The sequence below is a fragment of the Vulpes lagopus genome, chromosome 5 (genome assembly GCF_018345385.1).
Source record: "Vulpes lagopus strain Blue_001 chromosome 5, ASM1834538v1, whole genome shotgun sequence".
NCBI classification, from domain to species: Eukaryota; Metazoa; Chordata; class Mammalia; order Carnivora; family Canidae; genus Vulpes; species Vulpes lagopus.
Genome location: NC_054828.1, coordinates 112,287,517 through 112,303,584, shown reverse-complemented (window position 1 = coordinate 112,303,584; position 16,068 = coordinate 112,287,517). Strand labels below are relative to the sequence as shown.

Genomic DNA, 16,068 nt, shown 5'->3' with positions numbered 1-16,068 from the left:
ACTAATGACAAAGTCTACAGAAAATAAGTCCCCTTCAAGTTGTAATTGTCTATTATCCTAGGAAATCTAAACAGGAAAATTCATAAATTCACTAATGGTTCCTCTCTAAATTTATAATTTCCAACCCTAAGATACATGCCTAAAGAACAGGAATAATTATATGGACAGGCCAATATATGTAACAGTGTATCTGTATCTATATATCTAGATACAAACTCACAGACATGGATTTGTACATTTCACATATCCTCTGTAAGAGCGGAGTCACATATTTACCTGGTGCCTCTCAGAAACCTGGATTCTCCACTGTGCACAATCTTGTGATATGGAAGTGTATTGTAAATATCTATTTTGTTATCAGAATTATGAGAGAGTCTTACTCACCTATAGCAATAGTTTTAATATCAACAAGATAAGCCAATTTCTTATTGTCTTCCATTCCTCGCTGACGCCTCTCATTAATGCGGACGCTGAAACATGAAGGGTGAGGTAAGGTGGAATGGGCTTGGGCCATCAAGATGTTTATCAAGGGCCCCGAAGTAACACATGGGATGCAGTTTTTAGATGCATCTCAGGACCACGAGTTAAAAGTTAAAAAAGGAATTCTTTGGGGATCCCTGGGTGGCGCAGCGGTTTGGCGCCTGCCTTTGGCCCAGGGCGCGATCCTGGAGACCCGGGATCGAGTCCCACATCGGGCTCCCGGTGCATGGAGCCTGCTTCTCCCTCCGCCTGTGTCTCTGCCTCTCTCTCTCTGTGACTATCATAAATAAATAAAAAATTAAAAAAGAAAAAAAAGGAATTCTTTTAGGTTTCAAAAATTTAGAGAACCTTTTGGGGTTACCTGATGAGGTGGGGGTTCATGAACTCAGTACGTACAGAACCCAGGGTATCATTACTCCCATACTCCACTAGAGTTAGCTCTCCAGCATTGAAGATCATACACACCTGGGGATGAATGGAAGAGTCATGTGGTGGGAAGTTTACATGAAGAGAGAGACCAAAGTAGTAGAGGGAGGTATCCTGCTAGTTCAAAGTGACTCCCACTTTTCTCTTTATTCTGTTCCTCTGCCTACTTCACTCTCCCTTCTTTATCTGCTCTCTCCTCAACCCCTGGCCATTTGCTATCCTTCTGACATAGGAGCTAGAAGGAGGTTTACTGAGATGGTGATGGTTAATCAAGCTCTACTCACATTTTCATTTTCAAAGAAATACTTCTCATTGCCCCCAGATCCCTGCCAAGCAACCTGTAAGGGAGGGAGAAGACATAAGGAACAATGTGGATAACTATCCAAGACAATGCTGAAAGAATGACAGGGGAGGAGGCAGAGAGACTGAGTTCAGGACAGTCTTGATGTTGCACAAAACAGATGCTGGGTCAGATTTTACCCTAGGTTTCTCGGTCTCTGAGAGATGAGGTAAAAATAGCCCAACGGTGGGGATTCACATTCCAGAATTCCCCAACCCCAGCATGTTACATCTTTCCCCCTCAGGACCCTGGCTCCCTTGAAGTAGCAACTCAAGATACTGATTCCCACCCCTCCATTCATGGTTCCTACCTCACTGAGGCGATTAGTGTTCAGGTCCCCCAGCAGCAGTGTGTCTGATGTGTGGGCCACCAGGTAACGTTCCTTTCCCAGGATTTTCACCTCTTCCACTTCATAACCATAGTGTGACTTGAGTACCACTCGGGTCCCCGATGACAAGTTCTTCACAATCACCTTGGAAGGTACAAGTCTGATCTCCCAATCCCAAAGAGGGGTGAACATGCTGTGCCCCTTCTCCACTCCAGTATCAAACTAATAAAGCTAATATCTTTAATATTACGTAGCCTGGGTTATTGTTGGTAAAAATGACACCTCACATTCACATGGTGCTTTACTATTTATGAATGCTTTCAAAGATTCTCTCAATACTTATAACACATAATATATATTACATATGGGGTAAAACCAATCATTCTCTCTACATCTCTGTACCTCTTGTGAAAGTGTTTGTGATTACTTTAATCACATGTACAATACTGTCATTTCATAAACCTGTTTCCTTTGCTAGAATGATCTTCTTGATTAAGGGACACTATACTGCAGATAATTATCTTTGTATTCTCAATACCTAACAGTGCTCACACATAGAGAATGGACAGAAAATGAAAGAATGGGGGCATCTGGTTGGCTCAGTCCAGGAGCATGTAACTCTTGATTTCAGGGTTGTGGGTTCAAGCCCCATGTTGGGTGTAGAAATCACTTAAAGATAAAATCTTAAAGAAAAACAAGAGGGAGCGCCTGAGTAGCTCAGTTGGTTAAGCATCTGCATTTGGTTCAGGTCATGGTCTCAGGGTCTTGGGATCGAGCCCCGCATTGAGCCCCACGTCAGGTTCCCTGCTCACTGGGGAGCCTGCTGCTCCCTCTCTCCCTACCCACATTCATGCTCTCTCTCTAATTAAAGTACATAAAATCTTAAAAAAAGAAAAAAAGAAGAGACCAACAAATAATAAATGGAATGAAAAAAGGATACAGATAGAGAAAAGAGAAAAGTGGTCTCAGAAACTAAGAATTACCTTACAATGTCATACACAGTGAGTTCAGAGGCCCTAAAGCAATGCTATTCACGTGCATAATTCTAAGCTCCTCAGTTGATTGCATATAGGTAGTAAAATTTTTTTTTCTTTCTTTCTTTTTGTTTAGAGGGACAGTTAATAGGTTGAGGGAGAGGGAGACAGAAAATCTAAGCAGGCTCCATACCCAGCCCAGAGCCTGATGCGGGGCTTCAGCTCACAAACCTGAGATCATGACTTGAGCCGAAACCAAGAGTCTGACACTTAACTCACTGAGCTACCCAGACACCCCAGGTAGTAAAATTTTAAACTAGGAAGATGTAAGTGGCAATCTCTGTACCCCTTAGGTCTGGTGTTTAAATCTTTTCTTACAATAAACCGGAAGTACAATAACTTCGAAAGTTGCCCAACATATTCTGTTCTCTAAAACGGCTCTGCCAGGGGTTAAATTTGACACTGTCTGTGTCCAGAAGGCAAGAAAGCATCACAAGGATGAATGAACACTGGTAAGATCTTGGCATAGCAGGCTATCAGCTGCTTACCTGGCTAGGTCCCACATATGTCAACTCAAACTTATTCTTATAAATGCTCCTCCGGAGGCAGCAGTCAAACTGTTCCACTCCACCACAGAGTGTGCCCTAGAAGGGAGGTTGAGAACATAAAAGGTAACAGGCATGGGGAGGATATCTAGAGACATTCTCAAAACCTAGGTTCTAGAATCTAGAGAAGAGTTGGCAGTAAAAGGGCTGGCAGTTTTTGGAAGTACCAGATGGGAAGAGGTGGCAACCACAGGACTCAAGGATAGTGATGGGATGAAAGGGAGAAATCAGCCCTGCCTACAGAATTCTTTGTCTCTTTTGGCTTCCAATAAAGTGTGAATTTCTCTTTCCTGCCTTTAATGTCATATTTTTAGGTTGGAGTCAAAAGGGAAGAGGAGATTCTCTAGCTTCAGGACAGAGTGCTTTAGGAGAAGGCAGGATTTTTCCTAGTTTGGAGAAAGTCACCCATGCAGAAAGGGACTACTAGTGAAACACACCGCACAGAGTCGTGAGCCATCCCGTTTCCAGGCCAAGGCAGTGACGGTGTATAAGTTGGCAATCTCCTTGGGCTTTGCCTCTTCCCAGATGCTTCTTCGAGGGCTCCAGTTGAGCACCCGAAGTCTGAAATTAAGTAGGTGGTTTTTAGAAGAAATGGAGGCTGAGCAAAAGAGTGGAAATAGGTGGGTAACTGAAGGACATGAGTCTTGCTGTATTAGAGAAGGAAGTAAAAGAGAACACACAAGCTAAGTAATTTCATTGGAGAGGACAAAAAGGTTCAAAGGAAGGAAGCTGGGAAAATCCAAGTCAAAAGTAAAATGGGGTAAGAATGATGGAAACAGAGAAAACAAAAAGGAGATCTTAGCTGGTGAGAAAAATAAGCTGTCAGCAATAGAAAAATAAGGAAAAAGAAAAGAGAAACAGTAAGAAACAGAAAAAGGAAGGAGGAAACACACATGAGATTGACAAAGGGTTGACAAAGCTGATGAGAGGAGACCCAGACCTAGCTGTTTATTTACTGTTCCATCCATCCCTCCATTCATTCGCCAAACATTTAAGTGTAGATTATGTATTAGATGTTAATTTAGGCACTGGAGATTAAAAAAAAAAAAAGAATAGGTCCTCTTCTCAAGGGCATTTCAATTTTGCCAGATAGCTATAAACACAAAGTGTAATATAACGTGAGAAACATGGGACGCCTGAGTGGCTCAGTGGTTGAGCATCTGCCTTCAGCTCAGGGTGTGATTCTGGAGTCCCAGGATCAAGTCCCACATCTGGCTCCCCGCATGAAGCCTGCTTCTCCCTCTGTGTCTCTGCCTCTCTATCTCGGTGTCTCTCATGAATAAATAAATAAAATCTTAAAAAAGTAATAATGTGACAAACACTAAGCCAGTGGTCTGAAAAGAGGCAATAGTCATACAAAGAGAGTAGAGATGAATTCGACTGTGGAATCCCAGAGAGAGGCACAGAGACAAAATCCTGGTGCATTCTGGAACTGCCAGAGTGCCAACAGATGGTGGGAGCAGGAAAAAGGAAGTGTGTGAATTAAAAGTTGAGGATCTCTTTCAATATCCATTTGATTCTCATCCAGTTTCCCACTCTGGTTGAGAATAACTGGCTAAAGCAGAGTGTACATAGGGAAAGCAGACAAAAGATGCACATGGAAAGGGACCCACCTGTCATAACTTCCCAACACAACAGACTGGCCTCCAGGACTTGCGGCGGCTGTGGTGAACTCCCGCTCATTAGGGTCACGGCTGTAATCGAAAGTTTGTAGTACATGGCCTTCCTTTCCATAGGCCACAATCCTCCGATCACAGCCTGCAGCCACGATGCTGTTGGTTGCCCAAGCCAAGGCATAGGGTGGGCATGGGTGGTTAACCAACTTCCCCTAAGACAGAAGGGGAGCATTTCAATTACTAATTCTGACAGCTCCAGTTGGGCATTTCTCCTTTCTAGCACCTAACACGCTCACTCTGATCATCCTACTCTGTGTAAATCTTTCAACATTTTCCCACACCAACACATCGTAATCTGGAGGACTTCACAAATTGTCTTTCTGTTTTATATTGTCACACACATATGTATGACATACATACATGCTTATTGACATTGTGCTCAAGAGGAAGCCTCAAAATACTTGTATGTTGGAGTCCTTTAAAAAGAATCTATAAAGCCTCCAAGGAAGATCTCCTAGACATTGACCAACGTTGGGTAGGCCCACAGGGAGCATATGACTCTTATTTTTAGGGGAAATAAATTTAATTATTACATGAGTAATTTTTTTTTTTTGAGCTTTAGCTATTTAAGTAATCTCTACACCCAACATGGGGCTCGAACTCACAACCTTGAGATCAAGATTCACATGCTCCACCAACTGAGCCAGAAAGGCGCCCTATGCAAATAATTCTTAATATAAGGTATTCAAACAACACAGAATTATAGAGAGTAAATTATGAACATTTCATTTATCCCCCATCTTTTCCCTCTCGAGAGTAAATGACTTTTTTCCCCTATGAATTTGTATACATAAATATACTTTTTACATAGATGAGAATAATTTTTGCTTTCCCTTACTCTCAGAATCCCTTCCACTTGACTCCCTCTATCCCACAAGTATTAAGCTCTAGCCTCCTGAACACAAATTCTGTGGCTGTATCCAAATGGCCCCCCTCCCACGTCTCTCCTCTAGCTACCTCCCCTAGCACGTCAATCTTAATGTCTGCCCTCCTCTAGAAGGGGTCTTGGGTTTCCTTACCCCATGACACAGCATGCTTTAATCATACCTGTGACTCTCCAGAGCCTTCATCATCAAAGAAATACCTAACAATGGTGCCATCTGCATGACCAGAGAGAATTCCTTTCCCAGAGCAACTAAAAAAGGGGAAGAGGAGCCAAGGAAAGAGATTATTCTGTCTCACCAAGGAATCCCCTTTCTCTGTCAAACATCACCCTATCTGGTCTTCCTGCTACCAGTCCTACCAGTCCTCTCCACCTTCCATATTACAGTCTCCCAGTCCCAACATCCGCATCACTTCTTCCTACAATTCCAAGCTCTTGGGATACTGATCTTCCTTACTTACTTTGTTGTCAGTGATACCACGTAAGAATCTGTCCCATAGATGGTAGATGATTTATTAGTTTTAGTGTTTGCTAAACGAACCTGGAAATGGGAAAATGGATACAAGTCTGATTGGGCTACTTTCAATCCCACCAAGATCCTAAGGAAAGAAAAATAAATAACAAAAAACTGGTTCTTCTGTATTCTCCCCCAATACACAACTTGACCCTAAGGGAGAAATTTAACCATATTTCTCTTTCCAGAACCATTATCTCCACCCACCACCTCTCCTGTGTTTCTCTTCCTCTGTTACCTTCCCTTCAGCCAGTCCAAAGACAATGATGTGCTCCGCTGGCCACTGCAGACAAGTGACAGCACTCTGTAAGAAGAAAATCATGAAAAGGATAATCCTGTCTACATAGCTTATCACATTTCTAACAAACTGAACCCCCTGCCACATGCCACCACCCCAGTTGCCTATAGGGGAGGAGAAGACACACTGGGCTCAAGGAGGAAAGCAAATGAGGATGGGCAGCCAGGCAGCACCATCCTTGTAGTTGGAAAAGTCAGATTCATATGTTAAAAAAATGCAACTCCTGGTTAATTTGTAAGTAGATATATTGATACATGTTCGTTCATCCTAATCTCCCAGAAACAGGTCTGGACTTTACCGTCTGGATGAATTTGTTACAGATGACTTTCTTGTCACCCCTGCCAAATAAAAGGAGGGAAAGCATATTAAAAACACTTTCATAAATAAATTGCCACATATGATGCTGGGGGAAGGGAAGAGAGAACAGACACCTTCCCTGCTCCCCTAGTGTTTCCTACCATTCCACAGGAGCCCTGAAAGGAGGCATAAGATGTAGCCTGAGCAGCTTTGGAACAATAACAAAGATGCTCTACCACCGTGGTCTCCCCAGAACCTCACAGACCCTCATGTTGACCTTAGGCTGATTCTACCAGGGATGGAATCTCAGAACACATGGAGCAAGCAAAGGTAGGGAAGCAATGACAGGCTCTGGAGGGCCTTTGTTCATGTCCCAGCTTGGATTATCATCTTCTCCACTCCCCCTTCCCCAATGAGGCATTTCTTTCTACCCTCTCCTTCTTTTCCAGGTCACCCCATCTCCCAGTCTCTATTCTCACCAATCTTCTCCAATCTTGTACACATAGATGATGTTGTCGGTCTGTCCTATGGCAATTTTAGTGGAATCAGGAGAAAAAGCCATGCCTTTCACCATATAGCTCTTCCTGCCATACTAAGGGTTAAAAAAAGAAAAAAAAGGTAATAAGTACACATGAAAGAGAAAAGAGAAGAAGAGGTGTATGTGTGATTATAATGAGCTTGAGGGGTTTGTACTGAGAAAAGAAGAGGCAGGCCACTTCCTATGCCAAAGGCTGGGGAGTCAATTATGAAGATTTCTAAGGCCCCATCAACAGGTTAAGTACACACAGAGTACTCTCTTCACCTTCATGTCAGCTGGTTTGGTGGAAAATTTGTCTCTCCGCTCCCCATGCTCATCATATAGCAACACCACTCGGTCCACTGTGCAGACAGCAAATTTGGCATTGTTGTGGGACCAAGCCATGCAGGTCACCTTCGCAGCTCCATCCTGCAGAGACAGCGGGGGGGAAAAATAAACCCAGATGCTCTTCTAGAACAACAAAAGCTTTCTAGTTCCTTTAGTTCTAGTGTGATTTGGTCAATTTTCCTCATCATAGTCCTTAAAATAAACAGATGTTTGTGATGCATCCTGGTCTCCAAGACGATAAAACCCTGGACCAGGAGAACAAGGGGCTTTAGCAAACTATTATGCAAATGCACTAAGAGGTGGCATGCTAAATCAACTGTACCAATGTGCCCCTGCAATGGCCTCACTCTCTCATATCCTAGGACTGCTACTAAAATAAATAGAACTGGTATGATAGGTTTTTTTTAAAAAAATAAGTTTTGGTCTTTAGTCATTCATTCAATATTTTTTGAATACCTTTTTGAGAAAGGCATGTGGCCAGGAACTGAGAGGGGGACAAAGAACAAAATATGGTCCCTGTCCCAGGCTAATAAGATGGAGCAAAACCAGGGGCACCTGGGCGGCTCAACAACAGTTGAACGTCTGCCTTTGGCTCAGCACATGAACCCTGGGGTCCTGGGATCAAGTCCCGCATTGGGCTCCCCCACAGGGAGCCTGCTTCTCCCCCTGCCTATGTCTCTGCCTCTCTCTGTGTGTTTCTCAAGAATAAATGGATGAAATCTTAAAAAAAAAAAAAAAAGATGGGTACAAAAACAGGAAAAGTCCCGTAAGAGAGGCATATACAAAGCATGGTAATAGTTTGGAGAGGCCTAAGGTAATTTTATGTTTAAATGATCAACTTTGGGACACCTGGGTGGCTCAGTGGTTAAGCATCTGCCTTCAGCTCAGGGCATGATCCCAGATTTCCGAGGTCAAGTCCCACATCGGGCTCCTTGCATGGAGCCTGCTTCTCCTTCCTCTGCCAGTGTCTCTGCCTCTCTTTCTGTCTCTCTCATGAATAAATAAAATCTTGAAAAAAAATAAATGATCAACTTTAAGCTTTGAAGAATGGATGCAGTTAAATGAGAGTAATTATCTGAGGTAGAAGGAATGATATGAGCAAAGGCAAGTCTGGTCAAGAAATAATAATTTAATTTAGCTGCAACTACCTTGCAAATAGAACAGAGGAGGTAAGGCAGGATAGACAGTGAGTCCAGCTCAAGAAAGATCTTTGAAATTTGGCCAAGGAGTTTGGGCTTATTTCGTGGGAAAGGGAGAGACAGTGAAAATTCCAGAATAGGGAGTAAGACAATTAGAGTTGAGACTTAGGATGAATATGCCACCTGGTTAGTTTTTTTGGATCCCCCCTCCCCCGCCCAAGGACTATGCACTGCACAGAAGCCCAATTTAGAAGTGACCATCTCCCAGTGAATTATTTTTGCCACATCTGTCTGCTACCAGCCCTGGTCCTCACTTAATGGTTCTGCACTAAGGATTTCCCTCCTTGAAATTAAACATTTAGCTTCTGCTCCAATTGCATGATTAATTACTTGGGCTCTAGCGCTCTGGTTTCAAACTTTGTTAATTTTCACTCCTAATCCACTTACCTTTGAAGTCAGAAGTTTAAAAAAAAAAATGCTTTCTTTATCAAAATTCTCAGAGTCAGAATATAGCCACACCACCACCTTCACCACCCTCCAACTCTTGATTAAATTAGGTTTGAAGGGCTCCTCAATAACCATTGTTCATCTTCCTTCATCATTTTGCCAACTCTGGGCATTCGCCCTTCCCTGCATCATGACATCCTATTTTCAAAGACTGAAGGAGGTTTTCATTCTCAATAATTCCATTAGGGTAAAGAAATCTTTAAATTACATTTTCAGGGGCAGTTTACTGAGCCAATGAGCACACTTCTCTTTTCTTCTCATTTCCCTCTGTTCTAATGCCACATCTTCTGTGAAGCCTTCCTGATTCCTCACAGCAGTCGTAAGGATTCCATGAGGTAGGGAACAGAATAATAAAAGCTAATCTTTAACAAGATCTTACCACAGGCTAGGCACTTTGATAAGTGCTTAATATGCAGTCTCCTTTTACCTCATAACGCTGAGACGGATGCCATTTTTGGGTACATCTTACAACCAGAAACTTGAGGTTCAGAAAGGTTAAGTAATCTGCTCAAGTTTACATACACAGTTTAGAAGTGGCAGAACCAAGATTTAAGTCCACGTATGTCTGATTCCACAAACCACAATCTTAACAACTAATGCTGCCCTACCTATTAAACATTCACTTGTGACAGATATTATCATTAGCTTTGTATGACTTTGTCCTTTGAATTTTGAATGCTCTCCTGTCTATAAGTTTTAATACTGCTTTTAAGTTTGCAATGGCCTTTGTGTACATTACTTCCTTTAACTCTTCCTCCAAATCCCCCTCAGGTTGCTAATTATTGTTACTCCCGTTTTCCACTCAGAGACTTTGTGTGACGAGGGCCAAAGTCAACGGTATTGGGTCATTTATTTAAAGTAGAGATGGCCCTAGAACTTGGATTCTGGTCTCCCAGCTCCAAAACCCAGCCTTTCTTTAGCATGGTTCCTCCCCCAGGGCCCCGCCTCTTCTGAATCTGAAATCTTCATCATCAGAATGAACGTGAGGTCTTCTGCACCCCTTCTCTGGGGCTTGCACCTAGAGCGCTCGTTTCTTTGGGTGCAGACTTAGGCTCATAGTTTACAAGCGCGCCCACCACGGGGCCTCCTCGTCCACAACTGACGTTAAATGAACGGGCATGAAAGCTACCGAGGCTAAGAGGTCCGTCTCGCCTACTGCACACTATCGAGCAGAGTCGAATCATCCTTAGAGCCTTCAGTCTTCCGCATACAGTAGGCGCTCAACGTCGTGACATTTCAGTTCCCCCTTTTCTTGCAACGTTAAGGCGGGCGGGGAAGGGAAGAGGCACGCAACTCCTCACCTGAGGGCTCAGCAGGGTCCTCAGGTGCTTCAACTGCATGACGAACACCTGCCTCTCAGCTGCCACCAGTCAGCGACAACTCCCGTGGTTACCTGGACAACCCGCCACGCAGCCGCAGCGACTGCCGCTGACGCAGATGCGAGCGGGGCGCAACACACTTCGCAAGGTCACCACGTAGGTTCGCGGCGATGCAAACAGAACGTGCGCAGGCGCAGTGAGGCCTAGGGCGGGACAACGAGAGGGATGGAATCCTCTCCTTCACGAACCAATCCCGGCGTTGCCTGCAAACCCAAGCTCAAGCCACGCCCACAAGTCCTAGGCCAACTCGAGGTCCTACGTAATCGCGGTGTTTCTCGCGCTGTGTTGAGAGTAAGTGTGGCTGAATGCATTATTTTGATCTTCACTACCTCGGAGGAAATCAGGGCAGTTGCTTCCATACGTTTTGCAGCGGATGGAATTGAACCCAAATAGGTTATATGACTCGCAGGGGATCGCAAGGCTGGCTAATAATGATTGCTAACTGAATACTCAGTATGCGCCTGCCAGGTACTGTGCATTATCTCATTCAATCTCAAAGCCGCCTTTTGAAGGGGATGGCATTATTAGTCCCATTTTACATACCAGGAGTCTCAGGATTAGAGGGGTCACTTACCCAAACTAATAGTAAAGGCTATAACTGAGATTCAAGCCTGAGCTGGTGCTTTTAAACACCCTGTGTATTCGTTCTGAACTCCTAGCTCCCTGTCTCCATGCCATGCTTCTTATACTCTGTGCCACTTCCATCCCAAGAAACGATGTGTCCAGAGTCTGAGAGATGAGTGTTTTGGAACCAGTGGCCAATGAGAGGTGCTACTATACAATTAGGTAGCAGTGGATTAAAGACTGCTGCCCAGATCGGGATGCTTTTGTGGTTCAAGGCAGAGGGCAAACCGGAGCTTGGCTCGCCGGATTGCCTAACATTAAGTCCTGTGATAACTGGGGTTGGAGCTTGGTTAAGTAAAAAGGATATTGACTTCTTGATCTGTATAGATTGGGGTCCCTTTCAGAATTATTGTTCTAAATTCTTGTACCAGAGCCTGAGATGCAGAAAAAGAGAGTTAGGAGAATTATTCTTATACCTCCTCTGGAAAAATCTGAAGCTGAGAAGACCTATACTTCTCCAGAAAGGGTAGCATATGCTGTCCAAGCAGATTCTGGGTTCTGAAGCCTTTCCCCCACCGTGGTTGCAAATGTCAATAGATATTTCTCTCACTGGCACCATCCCCTCCAACCCCTTGGTATTTAGGAAAGAGTAGAGGAAAGCCCCTATTTATACAGGAAACAAGTAGCCCCAGAACCCAAAGTATAAGTCTTTTGACAGGGGAATTCCAATCCCTCAGTTTTATTTCCATAATCCTCCTCTGGATGTAGTGGCAGAGAGTGAATATAAACTCATTTACACTTTACAATTATTATTGACTTTGACGGGATGAACAGAGACAGACAAAAGGGAAAGCCAGAGGGCAGGGAAGAATAGGTATGGGAATGCACAGGATAGGAGCACATGGATCCATTAGTATAGCTGCTCTGCCCTTTGTCCCAAGATACTATTCAGTCCTTTTCTGGAAATTGACTCAGGCTTGATGGAGGAATCGGAGGAATAAATGGTGAAGAGCTTGGTTATCAATGTGGGCAGTGAACCTAAAAGGTTACTGACCCCTCTCATGTGGTATAACTTTTCACTTCCCCTGGTGCAGGAGAATTGGTATCTTCCTTTCTTTTGCTTCTCCCCCCTTCTCACTGAACAAAACAAAAGGAAGTAGGGCTCTAGTTTTCTACACCCATTTCTGGCCTCCTCCTCACCCCCCTCCCAGGCTAGAGAATCAAAATAACACCTAAAAATCAGAGTGCTCCTGTCGAGTTGGTGGTGGTGTGAGAGGCCCTTGTAGTCAAGGGAGAGACAGTGGGGAAATGTCTTCAACATACTATACGGTATACCATACAGTCAGCTCCAGTTTGTCCAAGAACCTTTATTGGAAAAATGTCCAAGGGCTGAGATCACCAGCAGCTGAATGGGCTACCAGGTGAGAGGGGAGCACCTGAGGCTCCATGGAAGACATTGGAGTAGTGCAGTGCAGCATCTGCCTCCAGACCCAGGCAATTCCTTTTCATTGCTGGGGGAGGGGGAGTAGCCAAAGAAACACCCCTCTCTGAGACCCAGAGGCAAGATGTGGGGGCAGCTGGGGATGCCAAGAGTCCTGATGCAGGTGAAATGGGGGCCCCATTTGGGACCTAGTGGGATATGGTTGAACAAGTGACTCTCCCCTGGATCTGGGGGATGGAAGGACATATCCCATCTGATAGCCATTCCTCAGGTCCAGGGGCACAGACCCTAAGAGACCTACCTTCTGGCCCTGCTCACAGTGGAAAGAGGATGGATACCAGGCCTGAGATTGTGGGAGTGTCATTACCCTCTGGGAAACTGTGGGATCCTTCACTCTTGGGCACATCACTGCCTGAAGCTCTCCCTGACCCTATCCCATCCCCAGGTTGTTAGTGCATCCATTTTCTGGTTCTGTTTCTTCACTCATACATCAATGGTGTTGATGGACGGTGACTTTTTCTGTAAAAGAAAAAGGCTTGAGTCTCTGATTTCAGGAAGGGAATAGCCGCCTGCATCCCAAATATCCATCTTCCCTCTTTTCCTACCCCTCTTTGGCCTTCTCCCTTTCCCTGGCTGCTTCTAGAAGCAAGATCACCGTTCCCTCCCTCATTCGCCGCACATCACCTGTCTTGTCCCCACTGGCCTTCCCTGAGGACTCTGTTCCGGCCCCTTCCCCTTCTCCTTGGGGTTGTTGTTGGAGTCGTTGTCCTTGATGATATCATACTGACGGCAGAATAGCCCAATTACAGCTGAAACACAACAATACAATCTGCACCTTGATCTTGACCTCCCTACTCACAGCCGTGAAGGGCAGTGAGATACCCACAGAGTTTCTAGAAAACCTGAGAGGAGAACCCTTGAATTTCTAGTACTCGTGTGAGCATCACCCTCTTAATCTTCCTCTTCTCAAACTTTTTTTTTTTAAGATTTTTAATTTTTAGGTATTCATGAGAGACACACAGAGAGAGAGAGACAGGCAGAGACATAGGCAGAGGGAAAAGCAGGCTCCCTGTGGGGAGCCCGATGCGGGACTTGATCCCAGGACCCTGGGACCACAACCTGAGCTAAAGGAAGATGCTCAGCCATGAAGCCACCCAGGCACCCTTTCTCCTCAAACTTCTGCTCACCCCCCTCGACTAAGCATCTCCCCACTCAAAATCTCTCCCTATCTCTTCTCTCCTTCACCACCTCCCTCCTGCACTGAGCCCCACTCCCCGGTCCTTGGTCCCCGGTCCAGCTGCTCACTCACCAGCCCACATGAGCAACACCACCACAATGATGACCACTTCCCCCGTCTGTAGGGGTCGCTCTCCATCCAGACCCTCCACTGTGATGTCACCTGAGGAGGAGGAGATAGACTCCAGGTTATGGGGAGCTGCTAGAGAGCTCTTCTCTGCAGACAGGTAAGGATGGAGAGTCTGGGGACTAGTGTCCGGGTAGACCGACCCATCACAGGGTTGCCCCTCTTAGCCTCTCTAGGAAGCTGTTGGTGGACAGGTAGTTAGAGACCAAAAAGCAGGAAGGCTGTGGGTGAGTACTCACGCAGGCTGTGGTGGCCGTGAACTGAGGTTGGTTAAGCCCTTCTCCCAAACGATTCATTATCAGCCTGTTTATACCCAGTCCCCTGCCAACCTTTTCCCTGCGTTTCTTGGCAGTATGATGAGTTAAATCATCCTTTTATTCATCTAAGCTAGACTGTTGCTTGATTGGGGGAAGTTAACAGGCTGAAGGCCGGTAAAAAGCCAGGGAATCCAGTGCTTTCGGGGGTGGAGAATAGCTGAGACCCTCACCTGGGCTTGAGCTGTTTGAGGGTAGCCGGTCAGAACCCTTGAGAGTTCGGAAGTGCACCCGAGGCCCTGGGGGGCTCTCTCCTCGGAGGCCGATGCTCCTGACCTGCACTGTGTAGTCGCTGTCTTCAGCCAAGCCCCAGAGGGCACAGGCCCGAGTGGTAGTGTTCACCTCCCGGATCACACGCTGCCCAGGGCCATTCTGTCGCTGCAGGGAGATGATGGGACAGGAGGGCAGTCTCACACCAGTCCCAGGACTCTTGAACATGCAAGCAGTCCACAGAGTAAGGGTGAAAAGGGCAGCCGGAGCCAGGGAACACCTGCTCCCAGATTCCCCCACCACCAGGTGGTGAGCTGAGGTCTGGGGTGGGGGCAACTGAAGGAATGTTCACAGATCCAAGGACACAGGTTGAGGGAGCAGAAGGGTGATTCATACTTGCTGGGAAATGGAGTAGCCAATGACGATGTTGCCTTCTGGGACGTCCCAGGATACAGTGGCCGAGTTGGCTCTGAGGTGAGTGACTGTCACATTCACAGGAGAGGGAGGTCGGTCTGTGGGTGCCAGAGTTAACAGATTAACAGGTTCCACCCGCGGACTAGCTCTGGTTGATGCTACTACCCCTTTACTCACCTGCTCGCACAAAGCCCAGGTCACAACTGACCAGCAGGAGGACCGTGGGGCTTAAATATGGGGAGAGAGGCATCAGCGAAGCCATGGTCCCCACCGAGTCCGCTGGGAGGCACCGGGGCATCCGCTTGACATCCAGGCGGGGCTCCTGGAGGTGGCAGGAGTTGTGGGGGCGGGGGTCAAGGACTGCCCAGAACGCTCGGGTGGCAGCCGCTGTCCCGGGCTCCCCACCGCCCACAGCGGCCCGGGAGCCCCCCTTCTCCCCACGCCTTCCCCGCCCCCGCATCACCCGGGCGTCCCCAGTGGGCGGCTCAGCCCTGCCCACACCCACCTCCGCCGGTCCTCGTGGTCTGTCAGGCCTCGGGGGGCTGCTCGGTGCCCAGAGGGCGGCCCATCGCCCGACGCGGTGGCGCTGGCCCTACCCCATCCCGGCGCGGGCCCGGCGCGGCGGGCAGCGCGGACCGAGCTGCGGGCAGGGGGCAGGCGGAGGCGTAGCGGGAGCGGGCCGCGGGGCTGCGGGGGCCCCCGGAGCTCGGACGGGCCGCGTAGTCTGTCTCTGGGCAGGGGGCGGTGCCGGGCGGCCTGGCCGCTGGCCTGAGTCCCGGTGCGGGAGGCAGTGCGGCTGCCCCGCCGGCCCCTGCAGCGGGATGTGACCGTCCCGGCCAGCCAGCCGCCGCCTTCTGCAGAGCTGGCCCGGCTCGCTCCGCCGCAGCCCGAGCGGGACGTGCCGGCCCGCCCCGCCCCGCTGGGGTTCTCGCCGCCGTCATCCCCCTCATCCCCCCGCCTCCGACCCCGTTCTCCCGGGGCTCCTCCCACGACCCTCCCATTGGCGGCCTCTCGGGTCCCCCTGCCTCTGCTCGCGGCTGGGTCCCAGGAG

The 16,068-nt window shown here is 47.2% G+C and overlaps 2 protein-coding genes across 2 annotated transcripts in view; both read right to left on the bottom strand.

The window, feature by feature from the left end:
• The window catches only part of IFT172 (intraflagellar transport 172), a 36,256-nt gene extending 25,433 nt beyond the window's left edge, over positions 1-10,823 (bottom strand). Inside the window, exons 1-14 of the mRNA XM_041756236.1 lie at positions 10,634-10,823; positions 7,624-7,767; positions 7,301-7,413; positions 6,823-6,862; positions 6,465-6,530; positions 6,174-6,253; positions 5,877-5,964; positions 4,767-4,981; positions 3,591-3,714; positions 3,097-3,192; positions 1,557-1,718; positions 1,191-1,244; positions 842-945; positions 385-470 (exon numbers count right to left, since the gene is read on the bottom strand). Of these exons, the coding sequence (XP_041612170.1) occupies positions 385-470; positions 842-945; positions 1,191-1,244; positions 1,557-1,718; positions 3,097-3,192; positions 3,591-3,714; positions 4,767-4,981; positions 5,877-5,964; positions 6,174-6,253; positions 6,465-6,530; positions 6,823-6,862; positions 7,301-7,413; positions 7,624-7,767; positions 10,634-10,672 (1,411 nt within the window). The 5' untranslated portion in view covers positions 10,673-10,823. The remainder of the gene's footprint in view (positions 1-384; positions 471-841; positions 946-1,190; positions 1,245-1,556; positions 1,719-3,096; positions 3,193-3,590; positions 3,715-4,766; positions 4,982-5,876; positions 5,965-6,173; positions 6,254-6,464; positions 6,531-6,822; positions 6,863-7,300; positions 7,414-7,623; positions 7,768-10,633) is intronic.
• Positions 10,824-12,622: 1,799 nt separating this feature from the next.
• Positions 12,623-15,879, bottom strand: FNDC4 (fibronectin type III domain containing 4). Its single transcript, XM_041756243.1, has 7 exons — positions 15,523-15,879; positions 15,195-15,339; positions 15,000-15,115; positions 14,567-14,771; positions 14,026-14,115; positions 13,401-13,525; positions 12,623-13,235 (listed from the first exon to the last, which is right to left on the bottom strand). Exons 2-7 carry the CDS (start codon positions 15,313-15,315, stop codon positions 13,200-13,202), a joined length of 693 nt encoding a protein of 230 aa, XP_041612177.1. The 5' UTR covers positions 15,316-15,339; positions 15,523-15,879; the 3' UTR covers positions 12,623-13,199.
• Positions 15,880-16,068: the final 189 nt, after the last annotated feature.

What these genes read in the sequence shown, in the direction of transcription:
- FNDC4 (XM_041756243.1), bottom strand. Translation starts at nt 15,315, where the DNA reads ATGCCCCGGTGCCTCCCAGCGGACTCGGTGGGGACCATGGCTTCGCTG. An exon ending in GCTACTCCATTTCCCAGCAA is followed by an intron (nt 14,772 to 14,999) that starts GTATGAATCACC and finishes ATCTCCCTGCAG; the next exon opens with CGACAGAATGGCCCTGGGCA. An exon ending in GGTGTTGCTCATGTGGGCTG is followed by an intron (nt 13,526 to 14,025) that starts GTGAGTGAGCAG and finishes GTTGTGTTTCAG; the next exon opens with CTGTAATTGGGCTATTCTGC.